The following is a 22,704-nucleotide window of genomic DNA, read 5'->3' on the forward strand; positions in this document are numbered from 1 at the left end:
TAAAAATGATGGGAGGATGGGTTTCCGGGTGGTTTACATGTACAAATGACGGAACAAGTTGCGGTTGTGAGAAGGGGGAGGGTGGATGGGAAATGAATGGATATCTGTATATTCTGTGGTCTGATAAGTGCAAAGATATCCTGTTTATCCTTCCTCCAATCATTTGCTTGACTGCTGCTCGTGCTTTGTTATAGGTGTTTGTGTTTGCGTTTGGCGGGATGTCACCAAACCACCCAACGCTTCCAATCCCTCCTCCTCCTGGGATGTTTTCCTCTGCCCCTTTCCCCAATTCTGTTTGATGAGTTTGGCTCTGGTCGGGGATACCGCCGCAGGGAACCAAACTCGGGCTCGCGCCGGGGCCAGTCGTAGGGGTTCTCTTCGCCTTCGCCCCAGATGTCTTTTGGGTTGAAGGCGCCATTGCTGTCAGCGTTTGGGTCTGCCGGAGGTTCAGGGGGAGTGTTGAGGGGTGTGTCCCTTAGTGAAGGGGGGACTGTGCCGATGGATTTGTTTGGTGGTGGTGGTGGTATACCTTTCCGTCCTCCCAGCCCTTCTTCCTGTGTAGGGATGTGAGGCGTGGTCATTGTTTTGAAGATCTGATCTTCTATTGTGTGGGGGGTGTCCAATGGGGGAGGGGGAGAGGGAGGGGGGACGAGTTCATTCGAGTGGGTGTAGCGGTGTGGTGTTGGGGTTGGGAGGGCTGATGTTGTCAGGAGGAGGGTGGTTGTGAGGATCAGGGCTGGTGATGATAGTTTCATGGTTGACATCACTTTAACAAACATATAAAAGAAGATTTGTTTCTTTCTTTTAGGTATCCAGGATGAGGAAATTGATTGCCATTGTTGAATCATGTCCATGTGGCAGACACTTATACCACTACCATCTCGCTCTCACCATGCCGACTACCCGGCACACTGACATGCCCAGGAACACTTCCCAATATCCAGGCTACACACATTGCTGCATTTATGCGTTTGAACCAGTCTTGGAGGCCGGTGGGCGATATATGTCCAATCCGGCTGAATTGCATCTGCCACCTCCCAAGAGTCTCGGCACTCACGCAGCATTGCAGTCCGTAACCGATCGATTGATGGGGAAGAGGCCATAGCTGGAAATATAAATTACACGTGTTGGTTTACCGTGACTTTTGGGTTGCTAGTTGTATTCTTAGTGGTGGGACATATCCGCTGCCCCGTTCTGAGGAGGAACATACACTCAGAACATGCACGATGAAAAGCATCGAAAATAAAAACAAAATGTTCCACAAGGCTGTGTAAACTGACAGTTTGGCTCGAATAGTCACACCGATCTAACCCGTATCCACAGATCTATCCTCTTGTCGCTCCAGTCACCCTCTCTAATTAATCTTCCTCACCACCAACTCCCCCCTCTCATCCCCCTCCAGCTCCAGCAACCCACCCGACTCCAACTTCCTCTTCCACTTTGTGCTCTCATACCTCGCCAACACAACCGTCATCCTCAACACCGACTCCCCGCTACTCTCGTGCTCCTTCACCCCCCCCCCCATGGCCGTAAACGTCCACCTCCCAAACGCCCAATTCAGAATGTACCTCCCGCTCTGGCTCTTAGTCACAGGAACATCCTCATCCGAATTCTTCACCTCCCCCTCCCCACCCACAGTCAGCACAGCCTTAATCCTATAAACCTCATCCTTCGGCGCCTTCCCAAGCAACCCCATCAGCTTCCCCGCATCCACCCCTTTTCCTTTTGGCGTCCCCTTCAACTCAACACTAAGAACCTCCACCTCATTCCGATGCCCATGATCATGTTCGTGTTCCCCCTCCCCATTTCCCCCCTCCCCTTCCACCAGTCCAGCAGCGAGACTCGAATCCAACCCCAGCAAAACCCCAACCTCGACCCTCCCCCTATCACTCCTCACCCTAGCAGTCTCAACCTCCAAATCCCCCAACCGATCCACCACCTCCTCCACCCTCCTCTCCCCAACACCCTCCCACTTATTCAACACCACCAAATCAGTATACCTGGCCTGCAACCTAGCCGTGAAGCTAACATCCTCATACCCCCCCCAATTCTCAACATCAATCACGCTAACCACCCCATCCAACACCCACTCCCTACCCCCCGTCTCCCTCACCAGTCTATTAACCTCCATAGCCAACGTGGCAGGGAACGCACTCCCGCTCGTCTCGATGATGACCCTGTCCGGTCTCGCCGTTTCCCTCAATTCTTTCAAGGCAGAGGATAAGCTGCCTACCAAGTTACAACAGATACACCCGTTCAGCAGTTCCTTAACCGAGGAGATGGAAGAAGACGAGGCAAGCTGGCTGTCGACTGCGAGGTCGCCAAACTCGTTTTTTAGGAGCGCCAAAGTGTAGTTTGGATTCAGGGCCCGTAGTTGGGGGAGGAGGTTGAGGATGAGGGTTGTTTTGCCCGCTCCCAAAAAGCCAGTGAGGATGGTGATGGGGATTGGTTTTTGTTCATTGTCACCGTTGGGGGTGGTGGAAGGGTGTAGGTCGCCCATCGTTGGCTGAGAGTTGATACGAGATGTGGTGATGATGGCAAGATGTGTGATTGTCTGAGTGAAAAGTGAGAGATGAGTTTATGAGCGAGTAGTTATTCAAGTCAAGAAAACGACTCGAGTAACAAGCGGCGACGTCGGACAAAGACACACACCCAAGCTTGAGTGGTGGCGGGGTGATAAGCGATAAGAGCTTGGCAGCTTTGCCCCTCCATCACAAACTACCTACCATCTTCATCCTTCGTGTTCCTTGCATTGTTTACATTGCCTAAAACACTGCCCTTTACAGTGTCATATCACGTAAACACTACTGGCCCCGATTCATGGTCTCATATTCACAAACACTAGTTCATACCTACAACCCACACAAACGCACTCATCCCATCTCAACCACCAAGTGACGTCATCCACCGTGCTCAAAAGATCCTTGAAATAAAAACATTGAAACTTTGCTCAACTTCGCTCGAACTCTGCCAAAAGAATTCCAAATGCTTCATGTGCCGTGAAAATTCTGATGTGTTCAATGTAGGAGCAGACGAAAAAAAGAAAAATACCAGTCTAAAACAAAAAGTCACTCGACGCATGCTTGCCATGCCATCCCACCCAAGCAACAAAACCAAAAAATAAAATAAAAAAAGACCACCCTTGACCTCACCAGACCCCTTTTCATCCCGTCTCATCCTCAAGCCCTCTAGGTCTGCAAAACGTCAAGGTCCTCCTCGGTCGGCTGCGCGGGGGTGTCCTGTGTCAGATAGTCCTCGCCCTTCTCAAACATGGCTCCGGGTCCTTGGTAGGATGGCACGGCAATCGTCGCCGTCGTGCTAATGCTGGGGGAGCGCGACTCCACGGTCCTGGGCGTCGTCTGTCCCGTCACCAGCTCGGGGGCCTCTGCTAGAATCTTCTCTGCCGGGTTAGGCTTGATCGGTCTCGGGCTCACCACTGGAGGCGAGGGGGCAACATAAGTAGGCGACCTCACATCTTCGGATCCGAACGGCAACGGACGGTGGGGAATCTCCTTTCCATCCACACTAATACTCTCCTGGCTCTGGCCGGTTCCGCTGGCACCCAACTTCTCCAACAAGACCTCGGATTGTTGCTTGGCCAACTTTTGGAGTTGAGCAGCCGGGTCCTTTTTGTGTCTCGGTTAGTCAAGCTCGTCTTGCAGCGTCAGCATACCCCGATCATCAAATACATACCCATTCGTCTTGGGCGGGAACGCCCTCGGCAGCAGGCAGCTGTTGGCCATTATCATCAGCGTTGGCCCAGAACTGTTGCCTCCTGACCGGTGCGGGCGTGACCGGAAGGCTCGGACGGTCGTCCTCGGTAGGGAAGTCGGTTACCTTGATGGATCCTCTGCGCTCCTCGCTTGGCTCCTCCTGGCGTTCGCCGGATGTCGATCTGCCTGGGCTCGCCGCCAGAATCTGGCTCCTAGACCTGCGGTGTCTCTGCATCGAGTCAACATAGCGGTTAATCTGGGGGATCTCATCCCACGCGTTGCTTTGGTTCAACGAGTTCCAGGCGGTTCCGCCGGGAGAGGGGGCGGTTCGGATGGCTGGACCTATAGGCGTAAACAATGGGTTTCTTCTTCCCACAACGTGTCGTCTTTGCTCACCAGGAGATTTCGGGGCCGGAGTCACGGGGGCCAAGGGGTTCTCAGCAAACACGCGGGTGGGGCGAGGCGCATTGTTTTCCCACGGGAAAACAGACTTGGGCTGATCGCGCTCGCTCGGTACCGAGTACCACATGTTGCTGGGAGGGCTGGGGTAGCGGTCGGGTGCCTGGAACTGCGAAGTGTCTCTTGACATCTCGTAGTGTGTGCGGGGAAAGTTTGCGGCCTCAGGCCCGGAATCGGTGGGGGGTGAGCTCCTCTGGGCATCCCATCCTGTTTGCGGCAACGTCTCAGTATATGCACCTCCAGATTCATTCGTCACCTTGGGTTCCGCGGAAGTGTGTTCCTCCTGGTGGATGTGATCCTGACTCTCATGATGGACATGATGGTCTCCAGAGTGGGCAACATGATCCTGGTTCCCCTGGTGTTCCTCTTGCGAGGGGGTAGGGGATTGCTGACCGTTGGGTTCGCCAGTGGGCACGACATAACGGGTCGTTGGGTTGTATTCTCCCTTGACAAAGTGCTGAACAATGCTGGGCGCATGTCCGGCCTGCCCCGGAGTTAGTGATTTCCTTCGGCCGCTGCGGTCCGGACCTACCTCTTTGTGGTAGTGTCTGTCGTAAACAGCCCACCACCTTCCGGTCATCTCATCGAAGGGTCCGGCGTCCGTGGTGCTTTCGCGTCCTTGCCTCCACGGCTTGTCGGCTCCAATGAAGTGCACCATGTTGATGCTGCCCTGGAAGTGGCGGTAGGCGGGAACATATTGGTAGTGAGCTGAAGGCGTGACGTTGTAGGTGAAGCTGAGGCGGTTATATGTGTTTCCAAAGTGCATGTTTAAGAGGCCCTGATCGGCGCCGTCAAACGAGATGCCGCGTTCGGCCATAGCCATCATGGCATAGTAGTCGCCCATGTTGGGGGTCAGGGCCATGACACCGGTGTTGAACAAGTCGGGCCATCCGATATCGGGAGCCGCCGAGAAGGCATGTGGGAGATCGAAGAGCTCATCCACGGCTCTGTAAGCAACAACGTCGGCATCAATGTAGACAATCTTGCGGAACTGGGTCTGCTTCCACAGGTTGATCTTGGTAAAGGCCGAGTGGAGATCCGGGCGGTTCATCAAGAAGAGGTTGGCGGGCTTGCCATTGCGGATGCGGTCGACATAGATGACATAGTCATATACAGTCTGCGCACCTGTTAGACCGCTAGTTTTGTGAGAAGTGGTTTACGAAGGAACTTGCCTTGAGCGTAGCGATAACCTCGGTCGAGACGGTGTCTGGTGTGACAAGGATGGCGAGCTTCTTGGTGGTGCCGGCATCGCGCAACGAGTGGGCAAGGACAAGAGCACCTGGTAAGGCCAATGTTAGAACAAACATTCAAATCATAAGCATGTAGGAGCAAACCCACCGGGGAGATATGTGTCCGTCAGGAGGAGCTATTCACAATGGCTGTTTTAGCATCTATTCGCAAGCTGCGGGGTTGTCCCATGTGGTCTTCCACCCAACACTGTCGTCTGCTCCTGATACACCAATACCAGGCGCAACAAAGGATGATAGCCCATCCAACCATGGTGAATGACATCACTCACACTTGCGTACACGTCCTCCTTCTTTGTGCCCGTGACCATGGCGGCGGTGTATTAGATGTCGAACCTTGGGGGAGCGTATGTGCGTGGTACGTGATGTGTGTTGAGCGATAATGGTACAGAACAAGGCAAGTGGAAGATAGCAAGCAGAAGAGCCACAGACAACAAAGACTTGAAGACCCAAAATAAGAACGGACGAAGTTTGTCGGGCCCGAGCTGGAGATGTTTAAAGATGCAGGCAGGATGTGGCAGGAAGACTGGACGAAGGCGACTGAAGAGGATGGAAATGGAGCTAAGCAGCTTCCCTAGCTTGTTGTGCCGCAAGCGCTAATAATTGACACCCCTGACGTCTGCCCCATCGGTTATTACCTTGGGTACCCTACCACTACCACCACCACCACCATCAAATCACCTTTTGCCTGACCGGCCCATGGCGATGTGCAACCCAACGGCACCTTTTGATAATTCCTTCTTGCAGCCTGCAGCATGCGGCAGCTCTTGCGTCGAAGCAGCAGGGTCTGGTGCAGAGCAGCGGGGCTACCGCAGGTCTTCTTGTCGCGATGATCTGTTTGGTTCTCCTTCCTGTGATGTTACGGCCCTCAAGAGAGTGGACATCAACCTTGGGCATTCTGTATGGCTTTTTCCAGCGTCTTTGGGTATCAAGAGACGTTGTAACCAAGAGCCCAGTGGGAGATCTCGCCTGCCAAGATTTGGACGTCAACACCGTTTTTGATGTTTCATTCGCGAGACACCTCATGGGTGGTGGCTTGCAGAGCGTCCCTTCTGCGCGTCTGCAGCATGCCGCCACTGGTGGCGTGAGTGCTATAACGACGATAACGTTGGCTACCGGGAAAGTTTTGTTTCTCAGTATAGTGTATGTCTGTAGCTGTCAGCGAGAACTCTTTGCATTCTTTCCTACCTCAGCCCTCCTTCTCTACCAAAACCTTCAACACCAACCCCTCCCAGTCCCAGCTCCCCTTCCCAGCCCAGCGGTATCGCTAACACTTTCTTTGCCTGCCGGGATCAAGAAAGCAAGCACTTGGCAGGCGCCCAGGGCTCCACCATGGCGTTGGGCAAAGAGATCCAGTGGGGCCCCTTCACCATCAAAAAGCGGAGCCAATTGCATCATCAAATTCTCGCTCAATCCTACCCCGCGGCCAAATGCCCCGCATTCCATCGCATCTCACCGCCAAGTGGTTGTGGTGTTTTTTATCAAACCAAACCTCCACTTGGGAACTCACCCCTCAGCCGCTTGGGCTGCAATCTCTCTAATAACATACCATGAGCGATATCAGAAAGAAAGACTCACTTACATAGCATAGCTACCCAACTATCACCCTTCGGCTCGGCCGTATTCTGATGCTAGTTAGCCCCCTCGATCCATCCCACCCTCCACAGTTACAGCCAGCTCACACTCGCAGCTGCTCTCGAGTGAGGAACTCCACTCACCCGTATCTCTCTCCTCTCAGCCGGCCCACTAGAGATTTGGAAAGATGTCGAAACATCAGTCTAGACAGGCTCCAGTCACACGTGGGGGGAGGCAATGGCGATGGTGTTTTGCGGTTGAGCCCAAACGCTGGACGCGCGGTTTGTGGATGGATGGATGTGAGACGATGAACAATGACCCCTGAGCCCCTGAGCACAGGAGCGCCCTGATAGTGGAAACGTTTGTGAGGTTTTTTTGGGGTTGGGCAACTGCCTCCTGGATGAGAAGACCAGACTTGGTGGGCTGGATCTGCTCTGGAAGGTTGAGCAGTTCTGGAGGAGAAGACAGAGGTCGTAGGGTATTGTCTGGGTTGATGTGTGCGGTGCCCGACGAAGAGACCTGAATGCGTCTTTGATACATACTGGACCGGCACCGGCCCCACTTACCGGCGGACGACCAACCACGGACTCGGACCCGGCAGTCGGTTGGAACCCAAGAGAGTTTCGGCCGGTCGAGTCTTCTCACGGGCAGAACTAACTCACCGACACTGATCTTCATAACCGGTGACTCTACGACTTGGTGATATCAACAGATCAGCCTTTCCGACCTTGCGTCACTGCAGCTACTGCCTCTCTGTCATCGTTTTCTCCACCGATCCGTCTCATGTGTCTGGTCACGCTAGTTTATGACACCGAGGCAGTCATTTGGCTGCACACGCAAGTCAACGATGATCTGCCATAAAGAGGTATTTGCTACCTGCCCAGATGCTGGACACCTCACTTCTGACTTTCTCACTTCATAATTCACCACTTGCCCCTGTCTGTTCCAAGTTACTCCATATTTCTCGCTCGCAAATTCCCCGGACCCCAGTTAACTGTTGTCTCACTTTTCCCACCGTCCTCACCACACTCATCCATGACCTACATCTTCAAGTGACACAATTTCCGAACGCGGCTTGGTTTTTAGCCATATCCATTTTGCTCAACCGCTTCTCATCATCCAAGCTCACCACCTCTCACCAGTCCCTCACTCACTCCGACTTTCCTTACCATACTAAGCAAGCACGGCACCCCCCATTTCAACGTAACCAATCCCATGATAAGAAACCTACTTTATTGCCAAAAACCCCCCTGGACCATTGCATCATAGTAACTGTAAATTTCATCATTATAACCTCAACAGGAACATTGCATTTTCCTCCTGAAAAAGCCTTCCCATACAAAATGATATCGTACACATGCCCTCTCCCCCCTTAAACCTACATATCCTTCTTCAACCCATGCTCCGGCTTATGCGTAGTCTCATAATCAACATGCACATACGCCCGTTCCACATCCGGCAGCTCCTCCAGCTTCATCTGCAGCGCCTCCGCCACATCATGCGTCTCCCTCAAGCTCGCCTCGGCATCCATCACCACATCCACCTCCGCAATCAGCCTCGGCCCGCTGTGATATGCCCTCACGGTATCAATCTGCCTAATCAGCGGGCTATGCGTCACACACACATACGTGATCAGCTGCTGAACCTCCACACTAGCCACAACGCCCACCAACAGCAAAAATTCCGTAAAAGCAGTCCTAAGCCAGAGACCAGAGATGACGACCGACAAGAAAATCGCACCAGCCGGGTCCAACCACCAGATCAGCTTGGAGCCGCCAACCGAAGTCAGGATGCCAAACCCGTTGACAAGAAGGTCGTTCCTGTGGTCTTGCCAGAGGATGCGCACTTGGGAGTACTTGTCCTTGATGCCCCAGGTGTAGAGGAACAAGGTGAACTTTGTCGCAAAGGCCGCGCCGACGGCGATGATGGACGGGAGGTGGAAATCCTTAAGTTGGTCCTCCCCGTTATGCTCCGCCAAGTCCCTCGCGGCAAAAGAAATGATAATCATCGACACGGCCGTCATCAAAAAGCAAAAGACGATATTGCCCACCGTTTCCAGTCTTGCTCTCCCGGCAGGAAACCGGTTCGGGTCAACTCTCTTGACTGCCCTGTTGGTGAGAATAAGCGTGACGTTGCTCATTGGGTCGAAGATGGCGTCTGCCATGGTGGTGAATAGAGACAGCGACCCCGACGAGATGGCGGCGTAGAGTTGGAGGACGGTAAGAACCACGTTGGCAGCCAAAGAGCCCCAGACGGCGATCTGGAACTTGAGGTGATCTTCACCGTGCTCCTGTTTGGCTTCGGCGCGATGTTCCTCGACCGTCTTGAGCATTCGCTCGATCGTTTCGTTTTGCGCTTCATAAAACCCGCGGAGCTGGCGGGCTTGGGTGGCGTTGCGCCCAAAGGGCTTGATGTATCCAGAGAACTTGCTGCTTTGGTTGGAGCCCGAGCCGGAGCTGGACGGGGCGTCTCGCTTCCTGGACGTGTTCGCCTTGATCTCGGCAAGTTCGGACTCGGTCTTGTATCTTTGCGAAAGGCCGTAGGGGTCGTTGCCGGCGCCGACAAGGGGGAAGCGGCCTGCCCGTTGAGATTCTACCTCGACATCGTCAGGGCGGTGGGGATGGCGGGCGACGGTGGTGTCATCAGCGCCGTCGGTGGCTTCGATGGCGGTGCTGTTGGCGCCGTCTATAGTCATTCTGCTCATGGGAGCGGCGGGGGAGGTTGCGCGCGATCGGGACAGTCGGGGGGTGTTAGCCGTCTCGGACTGGGTCCTGAACGCGTGCGGGTGGAAGGAGATGCTAGCTGATAGATCCGGCTCCATTGCGCCCTGTTTGACGAAATATCGATTCCCGGTGTCAAAGTTGGAAAAAGCTCGATGGAAAAAGCTGCGGTATTTCCTTCCTGATGTAGAGATGAGGGGCCGGGGTCGCAGATGGTAGGTTCCACTCGCGATGTGTCAACGGATGGGTATCGCGATGATCTGATAAGATGAACGCGTGGAGAAACTGTCGTGGGCCGAGTTCAAAGAGATGGGATGAACTTCCCCAACCTTTTTCGATGGCTAAAGGGAAAGGGAAAGAGAGAGAGAGAGACAGACAGACAGAACTGGGGATGTCGCAGACAGACGGTCTTGTATCAGGGGGGGCGTGTTGTTAGAACCGTGCGAACCCCTACCTCAGCTCGAAACGTGTTTAGCAAGATGGGGTTTGGGTCTGGACTCCAGCTTCTCGGATGGTTGATCCTGCCCGCACGGTGTCCACCGTGCAGATGTGATTTGGCAAAGGCCGTCGACAGCTGCTGCAAACGAAATGGGCGATGCGACGCTTGCGTCGGGCGCGCTGCGGGATGATGGCCGGGGGAATAGGAAAAAGAACTCCGCTGTCGGTGCCGGCGGGGAGCTTCCTCCAACGACTGTCCGGGGTCATTCATTGTGATGAGTGAGCGTCAAGGCTAACAAGTGCTGTGAGGCGCATCAAACGCGGGGGAGCGGTTGAAAGTATCATATTTTTGTTTTTGGGAAATTTCTCTTCCATATCTTCATCCAGGTGACGATAAAGTCGATGTTGAGGCTGAACAGCACCCGGTGATGGACGACATGGTTCGATCGTTTCGATTGACCATGGGTGTTTCTTCAGTGGGTTTAAGAGGCAACAGCGGGGTCGGTGAACGGTGTTGATGAGGGGCCGATGTCTTCATTCGCAGCTTGGTGAGGAGGCCTCTTGAAATCGTCGAGATGGCATTCAAATCGAAGCTCAGATGTCAAGCAATTCCTTGCGGAGGGCGTCTCCCACTTATAAACCATTCATGCACATGGTTTTGCGGGGCCCCAGACATGAGTCGGGACAGCTCGGAAGCAACAGGGCACTTCGCGGGTGACTGCCGAAGCCATCCCCCGACATGCCAAGACCCATTACTCACTGTGTGTCCGGGTGTACACTCGGGCAACCCTCTGTAGAACATCACTTATCATTACGAGGTAGGAATATCCAGAAAATACAAGAGACATATGCTCGTGACCTGACGCAGTCCCGCGCTTAAACCAACCTCTCCCGGCAGGACTACTCAAACCCATCACCACATCATTCAACTTCATTACCCCAATCTGATCGTCAAAGCTTGGCCTCCGTCTTCTGGCTCCCCTCCGCCTCAGCGGGCACCACAGCCTCGTGTGTCTGCTGAGCCTTCGGTGTCTCCCCAGCCTTCTTCAACACCTCCTCCCCTCCCCCAGCCCGTTCCAATATCCAACCAGCAACATCCTCAAAAAACTCGCCACTACACTCCCCATCACAATGCAGCTGATGATACCACCCCTCATACGCCCTCAGCGTCCTATCCTTCACCCCACCCGCACACCCCTCAAACCACTGCTTCGTAGCCTCAAACCAGGTCGTCTTATCCGCCGTCCCATGCCCAACCCACAAGCTCTTCACCACCCCCTCCTTCTCCAGCTTCGTCCTCCCCTGCTGCAAATCATTCGTCCTGTCCAACAACCCGGCAAAACCCTCCAGCGTGCCCGTATCATGCATCAGCTCATCCTCCTTGATACTCACTTGCACATGTTGATCCCTCGTCAGATGCTCGACAGCAATCTTGTGCGCAAGCTGAAAGTGCGGCATCAACATCCCCGCCAGTCTTCCAACGGTAATCTTCAACCGAGACGGTCTTTCCTCTGGCGAGAACCCGATAAACGGTGCTTCAAGGAGGAGACCCCGAACCTTCTCCACCAAGGACTCATACTTTGGGTCAGCAGCAAAGGTGAGAACTTGTCCTCCACCCATGCTGTGTCCCATTACGAAGACCGGTTCTTGGCTCCCGGGTGTGCCGAGAAGATGGGGCTGTGAGAGGAAGGCAGCAATGTCTGAGAGAACTTGCGCTGTTGGGCCCGTGAGACCCCTTTCGGCAGGTTTCTTGACTGACCGGCCCCATCCTCGCTGGTCAAAGCCATACACAGCGATTCCTTTGGAGGCGAGGTGGGAGAAGAAGGCTGGGTAGCGGTTGATGTGGTCTGAGAAGCCGTGGATGAAGACTAGCCTGGCTTTGATGGGTCCATCGGGCTATGAGGTGGTTAGCGAGGGAGTAATGCGAGTAGGAGAAGGGAACAACGGACAAGCCATGACTTGGTGTAGAGCTCTGCTCCCGAGACGGTAAAGGTGCCTTCTTGTTCGAGGACCATTGTGAAGTTGTTTGATTGACTAGGTAACAACAATGGTGGATGTGATCCGAGATTAAATGGGAATGAAATAACAAGAACAAAATCAAAAGAAGGCTGGGACTAGAGAGGCATGATGGACGACACGACAAGACATGATGACATTGGTCGCTTTGTCGGAGGGCATTCCATGTGGGGCTGGGCTGGGGCTTGGGGCGCAGATCATCCCTCGTTCACGTGCCAATTATTCAACCTCAACCCTTCGACTTCAAGAGTTGCTCTTTCCCTGACTGCCCTGCCTCAGCTCCTTCCTGCAGATGCCCGAGCAGGCAACAGCTGACCACCTCAATTTAGGCGGAAGGCACTTACTTGACTCTCGGCTTCTTCTTCGGACGATGCCTGATTTTCACCATGCAACTTTTCAATGCTTACATTCTTCAATCCGATACAAAACCATCTTTGGAATCATATTCAGCGCCATGTAGTTCGCGTTGGTGGGCGATGACGGCCAACAGCCGTTCACACGAGTATATCGACCACGATCTCATGGATAACTCAACTACCTAGTATTCCTATTGGTACCGAACCAAGTCTCGAGTTCCACCGCCACCCCCAATTATTCGAAAAGCCTTGGCTTTCCCTGACCAGAGCACGCAAAGTTGGCCTGCTTCAAGGCCAGATTGCACTCGCTGGCTTGGAGGGTGTGGTTGGCCATCAGGTTTGTCTTGTCGCACTCATGCCTATCTGGGTGGTCTGTCCAGTTCCGCGCGCTGATCCAGGTTGGGACTCGGTGTTCTGGATAGTCGTCCTGGGGAGTGGCTACTAAGAAGAGATCAGATATACGCACTTCGTCGTCCTTGTTTGCGTATTTATTACCAAAGTACTCAATGGCTGATTCCACGGAACCGGGAGTGTAGTAGTTATTATCCGGAGCGTCTGGACCAGTCCTCCGTGCGCCCGGTGACTTGAGAGGACAGGAGGCGTTGGCGAGCTGGGCAATTGTGTCGAGATCGAAGTAAAAGTCATGATCGTCTAACGTAGCCAATACCGGGGTTTAAACTTCTATATCGGTGGTATTAGAAAGATTGGGCTCGGGTTCGAGAAACTAGTAGGGGTACTTTTTATTCCTGAGCTTGTCGGAACCGGGTATCTTGATGCCCTTTGCAAAGGAAGGTATCGAGAGTGCCTACATCGAGGGAACTGTCGCAGGTATCGCATAATAAGGGGTGCGGCCGTTCCTCTTTACTTCCATCGTTCAAGTCCACTTCTGAGACTAGGCAGGGAGGCCAGGCGCATGGGCAATTTTCGAGACTATTGTCTACGAGGCACGTTCCCTGGAGATTTTTATCCTCGCCCATTCCCATACAAGCCTCACCTTCGCAAAAGACGTCTTCGACTTTGAGGCACATGTCGCAAGGGCAGTTGATGATGGGCTCCTTGGTGCAAAGGCCGAGGTAATTGCCTTCGCAGTCGGGCTCAGGGCATTTGGGCTTGTCATCGGGACAATCGTCGTCATCCGAGTTAGTCTCAGTATAAATACACCAGATATCTCTTCCCACAGCATCATCATCTCTCCGCATTACTCGCCATCAACAAGAGACAGCAATTTGGGCCTTCCTCTTCCTCTGGGCCTTGGGTCTTGCCTGTCTCGCAACCGCGCTACCCCCCAGCGAGTACCTTTACTGGATAACTTCAGAATGCTACGATCCGGATCCAGACTTCGCGAAGTACCCCGAAGAGGCCTTCTACATACATGGCCTTCTACATACATGGCCCGCAGTGCAGCTGAACGGCTGGCCGATCCCACCCACACTGACTTCCACAACATATTCTGGGCTATTTTCAAGACCGAGGTCTCCGATCAGAGGCGGTACCACTACCCGCAGCTTTTCGAGGCCGTCTATGGTGAAACGAAAATGGCAGCAAGCGCCATCGTTATGGAAAACCTAAACAGTTTGGGCAATGAATAGGAGAACACCATCAACCGCAACCAAGCCAAAGTGCACATCTGTACGGACGAATCCATCCCCCTTTTCACTTTGGTCTTTCTAATACATATGGCTCTGTTAACACTATTAGACCGCGACGACCAGGACCGTTACGAGGACACACGAGACCCGTGCAATATGTGGTATGTTTTTTTTCTAACCTTACCAACCATCCTTCCATCCTTCCATCCTTCCATCCTTCCATCCTTCCATCCTTCCATCCTTCCATCCTTCCATCCTTCCATCCTTCCATCCTTCCATCCTTCCATCCTTCCCATCTTTCTAACCACTGGCCAGATATATCAAAATCAACAGGGATGCCGTCCTGCCCGTCTTTGCCCTGCTTCACAAGTGGATGCATGCGTTTAGGTATCTTAGCATTGATTATCCCCATCCTGACAATGAGCACACGGCGGGTTGGCAGAATGCCATGAGGCTGGATACGCAGTCGGCTTTGAGGAATGCGGAGTCGTATGTTATGTTGAGTGGGTTGAGTTGGGGGGGGGGAATCTGACCGTTTGCTGACTTGTGAATACTCAGCATTATTAGGACTCAGGGCTTCACTCGCGCTGATCTGACGCCTTCGCTTGGTGGGATCGCTGCTGCTGGGGGTGGGCGCGCGGGCTACACTCTTGACTGGGCGTGGGCGCAGCGGCTGAACGATCAGAGGTGCCAGGCGAAGGTTCCGGATGTTGTGGAGGAGGGCGGTGTTTGGACGAACCCAGTGATGACGGGGGAGTTGTCGGTTTATTGTGATATCACGGGGACGAGGCGGACGAGGGGTTAAGAGTAGGGGGGCTCAAAGACATGTGGGTTTCAAGCGTACCTTGCGTTGCCCAGGGTTTCCTGTGGTTTTTCTTTTGATTTTTTAAGAGATATGGTTCGGGAGCATTGATAGGAGCAAGCAAAGCTTCTGATAGATGGCCCATCTCACGCCGCACGGTGAGTAATGGAGAGCGAGGTTGTGATGCTGGTTTGAATTGTGTGTTTTTCTGGCGTTGACAAATCTGTACCTCTACCTACTTGACACACCTATTCTTAAAGCCATTTCATCCTCCTCAACTCCAACTCCTTGGCCAACCTCTCCTTTGACCCTTCCTTTTCCCTCGTGGTAACACTCAATCCTTTGTTCTCCGCTTGAGATTTATACCCCCCTTTTCCCTCCCTCCTCCCCTTCCCCTCAGTTGTTCCCCCCCCAACCCCAAAAGCCGGCGTTGGTTTTAGTTGAGTAGGCGTCTCGACGTCATCTAGTTGATTCCACTTATCATCATCATCATCACCATCGTCTGTGTCCTCACTTCTCCTGCCAGTCGAATATTTCGACGAACTCCAGCTCTTTTGCTTTATGGCAACCTTCTCGGGGCCCTTGGTGGTGACGTCGGTGTCGTAAGCACCTTTTTCACCACCATCACCACCACCGTAGTGGTCGTAGATATCGTCGAGGTAATCACCCTGCCCGTCAGATTGTGTGCTGGACTGTTGCTGGACCCCAAACCGGGATTGCAGAGGCGGTTGGGAAGGATAACTGTGTTGAGACTGGGAGCGTCTCCGAGAAGAAGACTTTTTAGGCGGGGAAGGGGGTTTGGAGTAGGAGTATGGATAAAAAAGGGAGCGTTCAAAGGGAGGGATCCAATCTAACGAGGGTGCGGTTGATTGGGGGAGGGAGGAGGATAAGGCTGAGGCGATGTGGGAAGGCGGGTATTGTTGCGGAGGTTGGTGGGTGGTGGAGAATTTGGATACGAGGGATGGCTTGGTAGGGGGTTGTTGTTGCTGTTGTTGTTGTTGTTGTTGTTGTTGTTGTTGGGGGTTGTTTAACGAGGCAGGGGCTCGGAGGGGAGCTGATCTCGGGGGTTGGGAAGGGGGTGGTGCTGGGCGGAGGGGGAGGGTTATCTGCGGTGGGGGGGCGGGAGCTGGGGAGTGGCTTTTGGGGGTTGATGCTCTTGATGAGTCGGAGGAGTAATCCCGATTTAGGTGGTCGAAGCGGGGGTGTTGGTGGATGTGGACTGGGGGTGGGATACGTTTTCTGTCTCGTTCGTGGCTGGAGGGTTTGTGTGGCCAGGTCGGGTCCGCTGGGGAGGACGTCCTCACTCCTCGTCTGGATGTCCCTGTTGGCGGCGGCGGGGGGGTTCTATATCGTCGACTCCCTACAGAGGCTATTGACTCTGGTAGGGTAGCCAGTGCTTCTGGGATGTTAGTTCCTGAGCGTTTCTGCTGGCTGGGCGAGGAACCTGGACTATCTGGCGATGACTTCAACGGGCGGCGCCCGAGAAGCTGTCTGCCGATGACACCAAATATCGACGGCGAGGCGGGCCTCCTATCCTTCAGCTTGGGCGGCGCCATCCAACTCCCTTCAAAGGTAGTCAACCCTTTTCCGCAGGGTGGGTTCGGGCAGGTCAGGTAAGTCCTGTTACCAAGCTGACATCTGCAATACGGGCACTGGCCCCGACGCACAGCTTCCGTGGTCTGGATTTTGCATCCTCTAGGCAAGGAATGTGTTGCCGCTGCTGGTACCCGAGGAGGCTCGGCCTTTTCCCTTCCCCTTCCGCGCGAGATATCTCTTTCCACCACGCCCTCTTTCACCGATGGCGGAGTGACCTGCTGCAAATACCTCTGCCTCTCCTTGCTCTTGTTCGGCACCAGCGGACGAGGGACAGGTGGTTCCAAATACATCTTGTCGTTATGTTCACTGACACTCCTCCGAGCACCCCGTGAGCCTTCTTGAAACGAGTCAACGTGCACCTCCTGACTCAACCCACTCGGAGTATAGATGTGCGAATGTCCTCGTGCGTGAGGTTCGTGATGCTGAGACTGCTGAAACCGGCCCGGGTGACCTCCAGTGTAGTCAGGAGTTTTCCAGTACGACCTCGCCGGCCTGGCCTTTTCTTCTTCCCCTTCGCTATCACTATCCTCTTTGACGGCCTTGTGCCAGCTCGAGATCGTGTCGCCGCACTCCTCCTCCGACGGCGCTTCAACAGGCGTGATGATCCTGTGTGGGCGGTCCGGCGCGTGTACCATGCGAAACTGTTCAGCTTCTCCTTTGTCCTCAATCCCTTTGGAACGCAACCGGCTCAAGTCGCGAAGCTTTTGAGAAAGGCCGATCGGTCGAGGGCTCGGTGGTTCGTTGGGCATTACGACAACCATTCAGGGGTGAACACATATGAGTTGAAAGATCTCAGTTCCAGGTTGACGTCCGAGCATTTTAATCAAGTTCATGCAGTGGCGGAGCTGAACTCGAGATGTTCCTAGATTCTCTTTATAGCAGCCATGATACCAAGTACAGTTTTCTTTGTGCAAAGCCTCGACTCGTGATTGTCCCCCCTTTTACTTCAGATAAAAAACAAAGAACTCCCGCTTTTGCCATGCTGCGTACGCAACTCCATTTGCGTCATGCTACCTCCGGGCCCGTCATGTTGCTCCATCCCGACAAGTCCGAAGACAATGCTATCGTCTAAAGACTGACGGTCACTGTCATGTTGTTGCTCAGAACCAGCAAGGTGGGCGGCAGGCCGTTGCACAACACCTCGACATCAGACAGATATGCCAGACTCGCCTCCTCACTTTGACAGGTGTTCTCTTCGGGAATAGGAAGTGTGGTGAACAAGACAGCCGTGTCCTTGCTTTGCTTATGCATCAGCTCGTTGAGAATCAAATGCTGCGCCCGGCTCGGGAGATCGTTGAATGACAAAGCCAACCCCTGAGTAGAGTAGCTCGAGCCGTTATTGTTGCTGGCGTCGTCGTCAGGAAGCTGGTAAGAGTCGAGCAAGCTGGCAATGTTGAGTGAAGCGTCGCCACCATTATCCTGTCCCTTTGATGCCGAGTTCCGACGCGACCTTGCCGGGGACTTGATACCCTCTGCAAACGCAACCTTTTTATCGGCCACGTTATCATCGCTTCCGAGAAGCGGTGCATCCTCGGCCATTCTGGCTGACAAACCGATAACTGAACCTTGTCGGGAAAAGGCAGGGCTGCGTGTCCCAGAATCTTCGGCAAACATGATTCTTGGGCCGGTGCCTTCTTCGTTGGTGATTGTGGTCTGAGGGACGAGGTTGCTGGAGAATCTCATTGCCGTCGATCCTTGGCGCGCCAAAGGGGGTCTTTCGGGCTTCAAGATCCCACGCTTGGCTTGGGGCGATGTTGACCGCTCCCCACCGTTGCTGGGTCGGTTGACGCTTAGGTCACTCGCAGTCCGTGGAACCGGTGTTATTGACCCATAAGACCGCGGTGTCGATGAGTGCGAACCCTTTGGCCTCCTCTCTTTCCTTGGGCTTCTTGGTGCCGGGGCGAGTACATCTCCGTAGCTTCTTCGCCGGCGGATTGTCGCGAGGAGGGGACGCCTTGTGCCTTCTTCACCCTCGCTTGCCACACTGTCCGCGTCATTGAACGTCCCGTCTGCGCCAGCCGTGTCGGAGGAGTCGCTGTCGCTATCGCTATCAATGCCAATATCCGAGTCCGAGCTGTCAAAGACGTTAAAGGGCAGGTTTTGTGTGTGAATGCCCATGCTGATGCCCATCTTGACCAGCTGCGACACTGTCGGCTTCTTGGGAAGTTCCGTGAGCTGCGCCAAACTATGGCGCCGCCTTTCGAGTCCTTCCTGCGGCGGGGCATGGGGATTGTAGAGTCCCGGCCGTCCCGACGTAGATTCAACGACGTGTGATATCGAGGCAAATTCCTGTGAGCCCGTCATCGACCGGCTGCTGCGGTAGTTTTGCAAATCCTCCCACCATTCTTGGTTCTTGAGACACTCGTTAACCACATTATCCGTCTCTGGACTCTTGTAATGGCCGTGGATGATGGTCTCGTAAGTCGAGAGGTCACCAGAGGCGAGCCAAAAGACCAAGATTTCGGCGTCGATTCTGAGCTTGTTGAGCAGCGTCTTGAGTCGGACCTTTTCTTCGGCGACCTCGCTTTCGTATTCGACAAAGACGAGCACTCGAAGCTTGTGTGCTGCTTTCCAAGCGGGTACGGTGTGAAGGATGAACCCAAGCTGAAGAATCAATGTGTCTGTGCCGGTCAGAAAGGATCTGTCTCCACGTGTCAGAGGTGGTGTGTGACTTACATGTGTCAAAATTGGTGGTCAAAACGCTCTGACCATCAGCACTAATCGCAGCAGACATCTGGATAGGCCACAAGTCGATGTACTTCTTGGTGTTCGTCTTATCCTTCCGAGGCGTTTCAAGCGTATCAAATCCTTTGCCAATCGCAACGTTCAGACGGTACCTTAGAGCCAAGTCTTCTAGGATGGTCATGTAACTCGTGGCAGACATCATGTCTTCAGTCTTGATCGCATCGGTGGGCAACGACCCTTCCATCAAGCGCGCCGATGTGTCTCCTCTCTTCCTCCTGCGGACCGGAGTCTCCGTCTTGTCGTCTGTCCGGGCAGCCGTTGCGGGGGAGATGGGCGCCTCAGGAACCTGGAGGGAGGACTGGGAGCGGCGCAAGTCATCCATGTTATAAAATCCAAGCACTGCGATGTTAGGCCTCATGCCCCCTAGGCCTGCAGACAAGATCAGGTTTCTGACACCCCAGGTGATGGATGGAGACATGGCGAGCTGCACAAAGGCCTTGATCCTTGAGTATTCGGAGATGTACTTGGACCAAGCCGTTTGTTGCATCTTGGCCTCGTTGACGCCCATGGTGAAGTCGTCAGTGACGATGACATGGCCGAGGATGTAGAGGGAGCCCTTCTTCATCGAGTTGCAGAACTGAATAAGGCGGGTTTGCCGTCTCGGGTTATTGATGAGCAAGATGATCTGGGGTCTCCAGAACTTGATGTGCTCGGGCTTGAGACGTAGCAGGTACTTGCGCACTTGATGATAGATCAAGTTTTGCGAAACATCACCCCAGTGCTTGGGGGGACTCAGATAGTGAATCAGTAGGAACAAAAAGACCAAGAGGCAGACGGCCGTGGTGGCATAGGTCTCATCAATGAAGAACATGGCAGCGGCCGAGAGAATACTGCCAATGAAGGCCGTTTGCCAGTTGAAGAACTTGAAGCCCGGTCTGAAGTTTGGCGCCGAGCCAATCTTGAGAAGGAAACACGCAAGATTCATGACGAAGAAGGTCATCTGCTCACAGTCAGAATTCTTCCCTCACTCAATAACGGCAGCCTGTTCTCACCTGATATCCCATGGAGATCAAGGTGGCGATCTGGTTAAGGTTGGCAAACATGGCCATCTGGGCACATATGTAGGTCAAAAAGATGGCAACGATGGGCTCGTCCGCCTTTTTCGTCCCCTTGCCGAATACTGACAGACCCGGGAATAACTTGTCTCTGGCGAGAGCTTGCATGAGCTTTGCAGAGCCAATCACTCCCATGAGGGCCGAGAAGAAGGTCGTGGCGAACTCTCCGGCAAAGATGATGGGAGGGTAGACATTTGTTTCCTGAATAACGTTGCCGTTCCGGAGAAACGAGCTGTGAGTTGTGCTAGACGCCAAAGAAAAGATCACCAGCAAGTAGGCAATGAGGGTCGAGAACATGGCCCATAGTGTTCCACGAGGAATGGATTTGCTGGGGTTTCGAAGGTCTCCCGACATGGACGCACCGGCAAAGATACCCGAAGTTGCCGGAAACAAGACACCGAAGAGACTTCTAAAAGTATCAAAACCGGCATACTCCATGCCGGTAGTGTGTGGAAAGAGGTTTGCCTTCAGGGTGGCGAGACTCACGCCCGTGAACTCGATTCCCTTGTCCGCATCAATGAAGGCTGGGTTAAACACGGCTGAGAAGGGAATGCTGAGGATGGCGACGACAAGCACCACCAGAAGCGCGTTGCTGGCTTTGGCAAAGATGGAGCTTCCAGCAAGGCAAAGCCCAGTGCACACCACCAAAGCAACCGTCTCAAAGAGATAGTCCCACCAGTATCCATGGGGCATGACATCGTAAAAGTTGAGTTTAATGCAGTCAATAAGACCGACAACGTTGAGGGCCGTGTTCAAGACCTGAGCGAGGTAGAAGAGCAGGCCGATAGAGCCGCCGAACTCGGGACCGAGAGATCTTGAGATGAGGTAGTAGGCACCACCGCCCTTGACCTCTCCATTGGAAGCAATAGCGGAGAGCGAAAGAGTGGTCACAAAGTCTACGAGATAGGCAACGAGAAGCAGGCCTGCGAGGCAGATTAGCTTCCTGGCGGCCGTCCATATCATGTCCATAAGATGTACGCACCAAGCATGCCCAGTAGGCCGATTTGTCCAAGAATGAGACCGAATCTCAAGAACATGAGAATGCTGAGAATATTGAGGCATACCGGGATGTAGACGCCGGACGTGACGCCGAGCTTGGTCCTCTTGTTGAGGGCTTCGGGTTCCATGATGGCGGTGTTAGGTAGATATCATCTGTGAGCTGAGGGGATGAGATGGGTCAAAGAAAAGGTAGAAAGAAGAGGTCATAAAGATCATCAGAACATGCCACTCATGTCACGCTCTCCGTCCCCGCCGTGAGAGTTGAAGAGGAAGCGAAGAGGGAGGAAGAGGTCAGGGTCCTGTCCAGCGCCGATAGCCTAGATGTAAGAAGTACCCCACAGCCCGCATTGCTTGAAAGGTCATCGGCAAACGGTTGCAATGGCGCAGATCATGCGGTGGGGAAAGTGGACAGAAGTGCAGGAAATGGAGACGATGGTCTGAGGTTGTCGCAAGATAAGTGCTGTTCAAGGTTGGCCCTCGAATGTCGCGATATCCGCTGGAAAGATCCCCGCGCCGGAAGAGGCTCGAGGCTCGTGTTAGGAGTGGTTCTTGTCCGACAATCGCTGGCTATTAATTGGAGGACGGCGACGTCATTCGATACAAGCGATGTACCCAACAACAGGCAGCTTTGGAGCCATTGACGAATGCCTTTGAGCTGGCGCTGTTCATGGTAGGTCGCGACTTTGAGCTCAAGAGACTTGGCACTTGGCAGTAAACACTAACGATGGCGGGGTGGTTGATAGGGTGCTATCTTGAAGAGGACTAAGATGTTGGTAAATTTGTTAGCGCACCACCATCAACAGCCTAGACCCAAATTCAAGATCCACCCCAACCTCTCTTTGAAAGAGGGGTTTGATACAGAGACGTTGCGATTCCTATCGCTCCCTGCCGTGTTTTACGTGTAGCCGTTGCATCGGTCTACCTGATGGGTAAGGGTTGGTTGGTTCCCTCAACATCCGGCCTTCTAAAGCATCGGATGCGGACAGAGATGTTGAGACTGCTGCATATCTGGTGTCTGGTCAAGGGCCATAGACTTTCTCCGCACTCCTCTCTCTTATGGCTCGGTTTTGGATAGCCCCTTTACAGATTCAAAGAGAGAGAGAGAGAGAGAGAGAGAGAGAGAGAGAGAGAGAGTAGGTATGCAACAGTTGAAGAGATGTTGGAGAGGCTGGTTGACATCGGTATCCATGGTGGCTCAGTCCAGTCTGTGCTCAGGAACGGCCCTGGTTATCAAGGTGTCAACGGGTGTTACCTGCTGAAGTTGTATGTCAACAAAGCCTTGGGGCAGATAGTAGTCCTCAACAACTGACATAATCCAATCGAGAAACAGGCAAATAATCCATATTCATATGTAGGTAGCCATATCCATATGATGCGTCACAGCGAGCCAAAGT

At 53.6% G+C, this 22,704-nt stretch overlaps 8 protein-coding genes across 8 annotated transcripts; all 8 read right to left on the minus strand.

Moving 5' to 3' along the window:
* Positions 1-221: 221 nt before the first annotated feature.
* On the minus strand, positions 222-755 carry QC764_0036640 (uncharacterized protein; the record flags this gene model as incomplete). The annotated part of the gene is made up of 1 exon (XM_062940249.1): positions 222-755. One exon carries the CDS (start codon positions 753-755, stop codon positions 222-224), a length of 534 nt encoding a protein of 177 aa, XP_062803091.1.
* Positions 756-1,354: 599 nt separating this feature from the next.
* On the minus strand, positions 1,355-2,500 carry QC764_205760 (uncharacterized protein; the record flags this gene model as incomplete). The annotated part of the gene is made up of 1 exon (XM_062944278.1): positions 1,355-2,500. The coding sequence occupies one exon, from the start codon at positions 2,498-2,500 to the stop codon at positions 1,355-1,357; it is 1,146 nt and encodes a 381-aa protein (XP_062803092.1).
* Positions 2,501-2,776: 276 nt separating this feature from the next.
* Positions 2,777-7,045, minus strand: GLG2 (glycogenin glucosyltransferase). Its single transcript, XM_062944279.1, has 7 exons — positions 7,002-7,045; positions 5,692-6,568; positions 5,511-5,538; positions 5,363-5,451; positions 3,694-5,289; positions 3,474-3,626; positions 2,777-3,395 (listed from the first exon to the last, which is right to left on the minus strand). Exons 2-7 carry the CDS (start codon positions 5,728-5,730, stop codon positions 3,189-3,191), a joined length of 2,112 nt encoding a protein of 703 aa, XP_062803093.1. The 5' UTR covers positions 5,731-6,568; positions 7,002-7,045; the 3' UTR covers positions 2,777-3,188.
* A 1,327-nt stretch (positions 7,046-8,372) lies between these two features.
* QC764_205780 (uncharacterized protein) lies at positions 8,373-9,815 on the minus strand (the record flags this gene model as incomplete). The annotated part of the gene is made up of 1 exon (XM_062944280.1): positions 8,373-9,815. The coding sequence occupies one exon, from the start codon at positions 9,813-9,815 to the stop codon at positions 8,373-8,375; it is 1,443 nt and encodes a 480-aa protein (XP_062803094.1).
* Positions 9,816-10,941: 1,126 nt separating this feature from the next.
* On the minus strand, positions 10,942-12,413 carry QC764_205790 (uncharacterized protein). The gene is made up of 2 exons (XM_062944281.1): positions 12,102-12,413; positions 10,942-12,048 (listed from the first exon to the last, which is right to left on the minus strand). Exons 1-2 carry the CDS (start codon positions 12,165-12,167, stop codon positions 11,104-11,106), a joined length of 1,011 nt encoding a protein of 336 aa, XP_062803095.1. The 5' UTR covers positions 12,168-12,413; the 3' UTR covers positions 10,942-11,103.
* Positions 12,414-12,759: 346 nt separating this feature from the next.
* Positions 12,760-13,723, minus strand: QC764_205795 (uncharacterized protein; the record flags this gene model as incomplete). Its single annotated transcript, XM_062944282.1, has 2 exons — positions 12,760-13,175; positions 13,519-13,723. The coding sequence occupies 2 exons, from the start codon at positions 13,721-13,723 to the stop codon at positions 12,760-12,762; spliced, it is 621 nt and encodes a 206-aa protein (XP_062803096.1).
* Positions 13,724-15,169: 1,446 nt separating this feature from the next.
* QC764_205800 (uncharacterized protein) lies at positions 15,170-17,260 on the minus strand (the record flags this gene model as incomplete). Its single annotated transcript, XM_062944283.1, has 1 exon — positions 15,170-17,260. The coding sequence occupies one exon, from the start codon at positions 17,258-17,260 to the stop codon at positions 15,170-15,172; it is 2,091 nt and encodes a 696-aa protein (XP_062803097.1).
* Positions 17,261-17,579: 319 nt separating this feature from the next.
* Positions 17,580-22,704, minus strand: QC764_205810 (uncharacterized protein; the record flags this gene model as incomplete). Its single annotated transcript, XM_062944284.1, is given in 6 exon segments — positions 17,580-19,132; positions 19,188-20,196; positions 20,249-21,234; positions 21,294-22,426; positions 22,443-22,565; positions 22,621-22,704. The coding sequence occupies 4 exon segments, from the start codon at positions 21,436-21,438 to the stop codon at positions 17,580-17,582; spliced, it is 3,693 nt and encodes a 1,230-aa protein (XP_062803098.1). The 5' UTR covers positions 21,439-22,426; positions 22,443-22,565; positions 22,621-22,704.

This window comes from Podospora pseudoanserina, chromosome 2 (assembly GCF_035222485.1).
Source record: "Podospora pseudoanserina strain CBS 124.78 chromosome 2, whole genome shotgun sequence".
NCBI classification, from domain to species: domain Eukaryota; kingdom Fungi; phylum Ascomycota; class Sordariomycetes; order Sordariales; family Podosporaceae; genus Podospora; species Podospora pseudoanserina.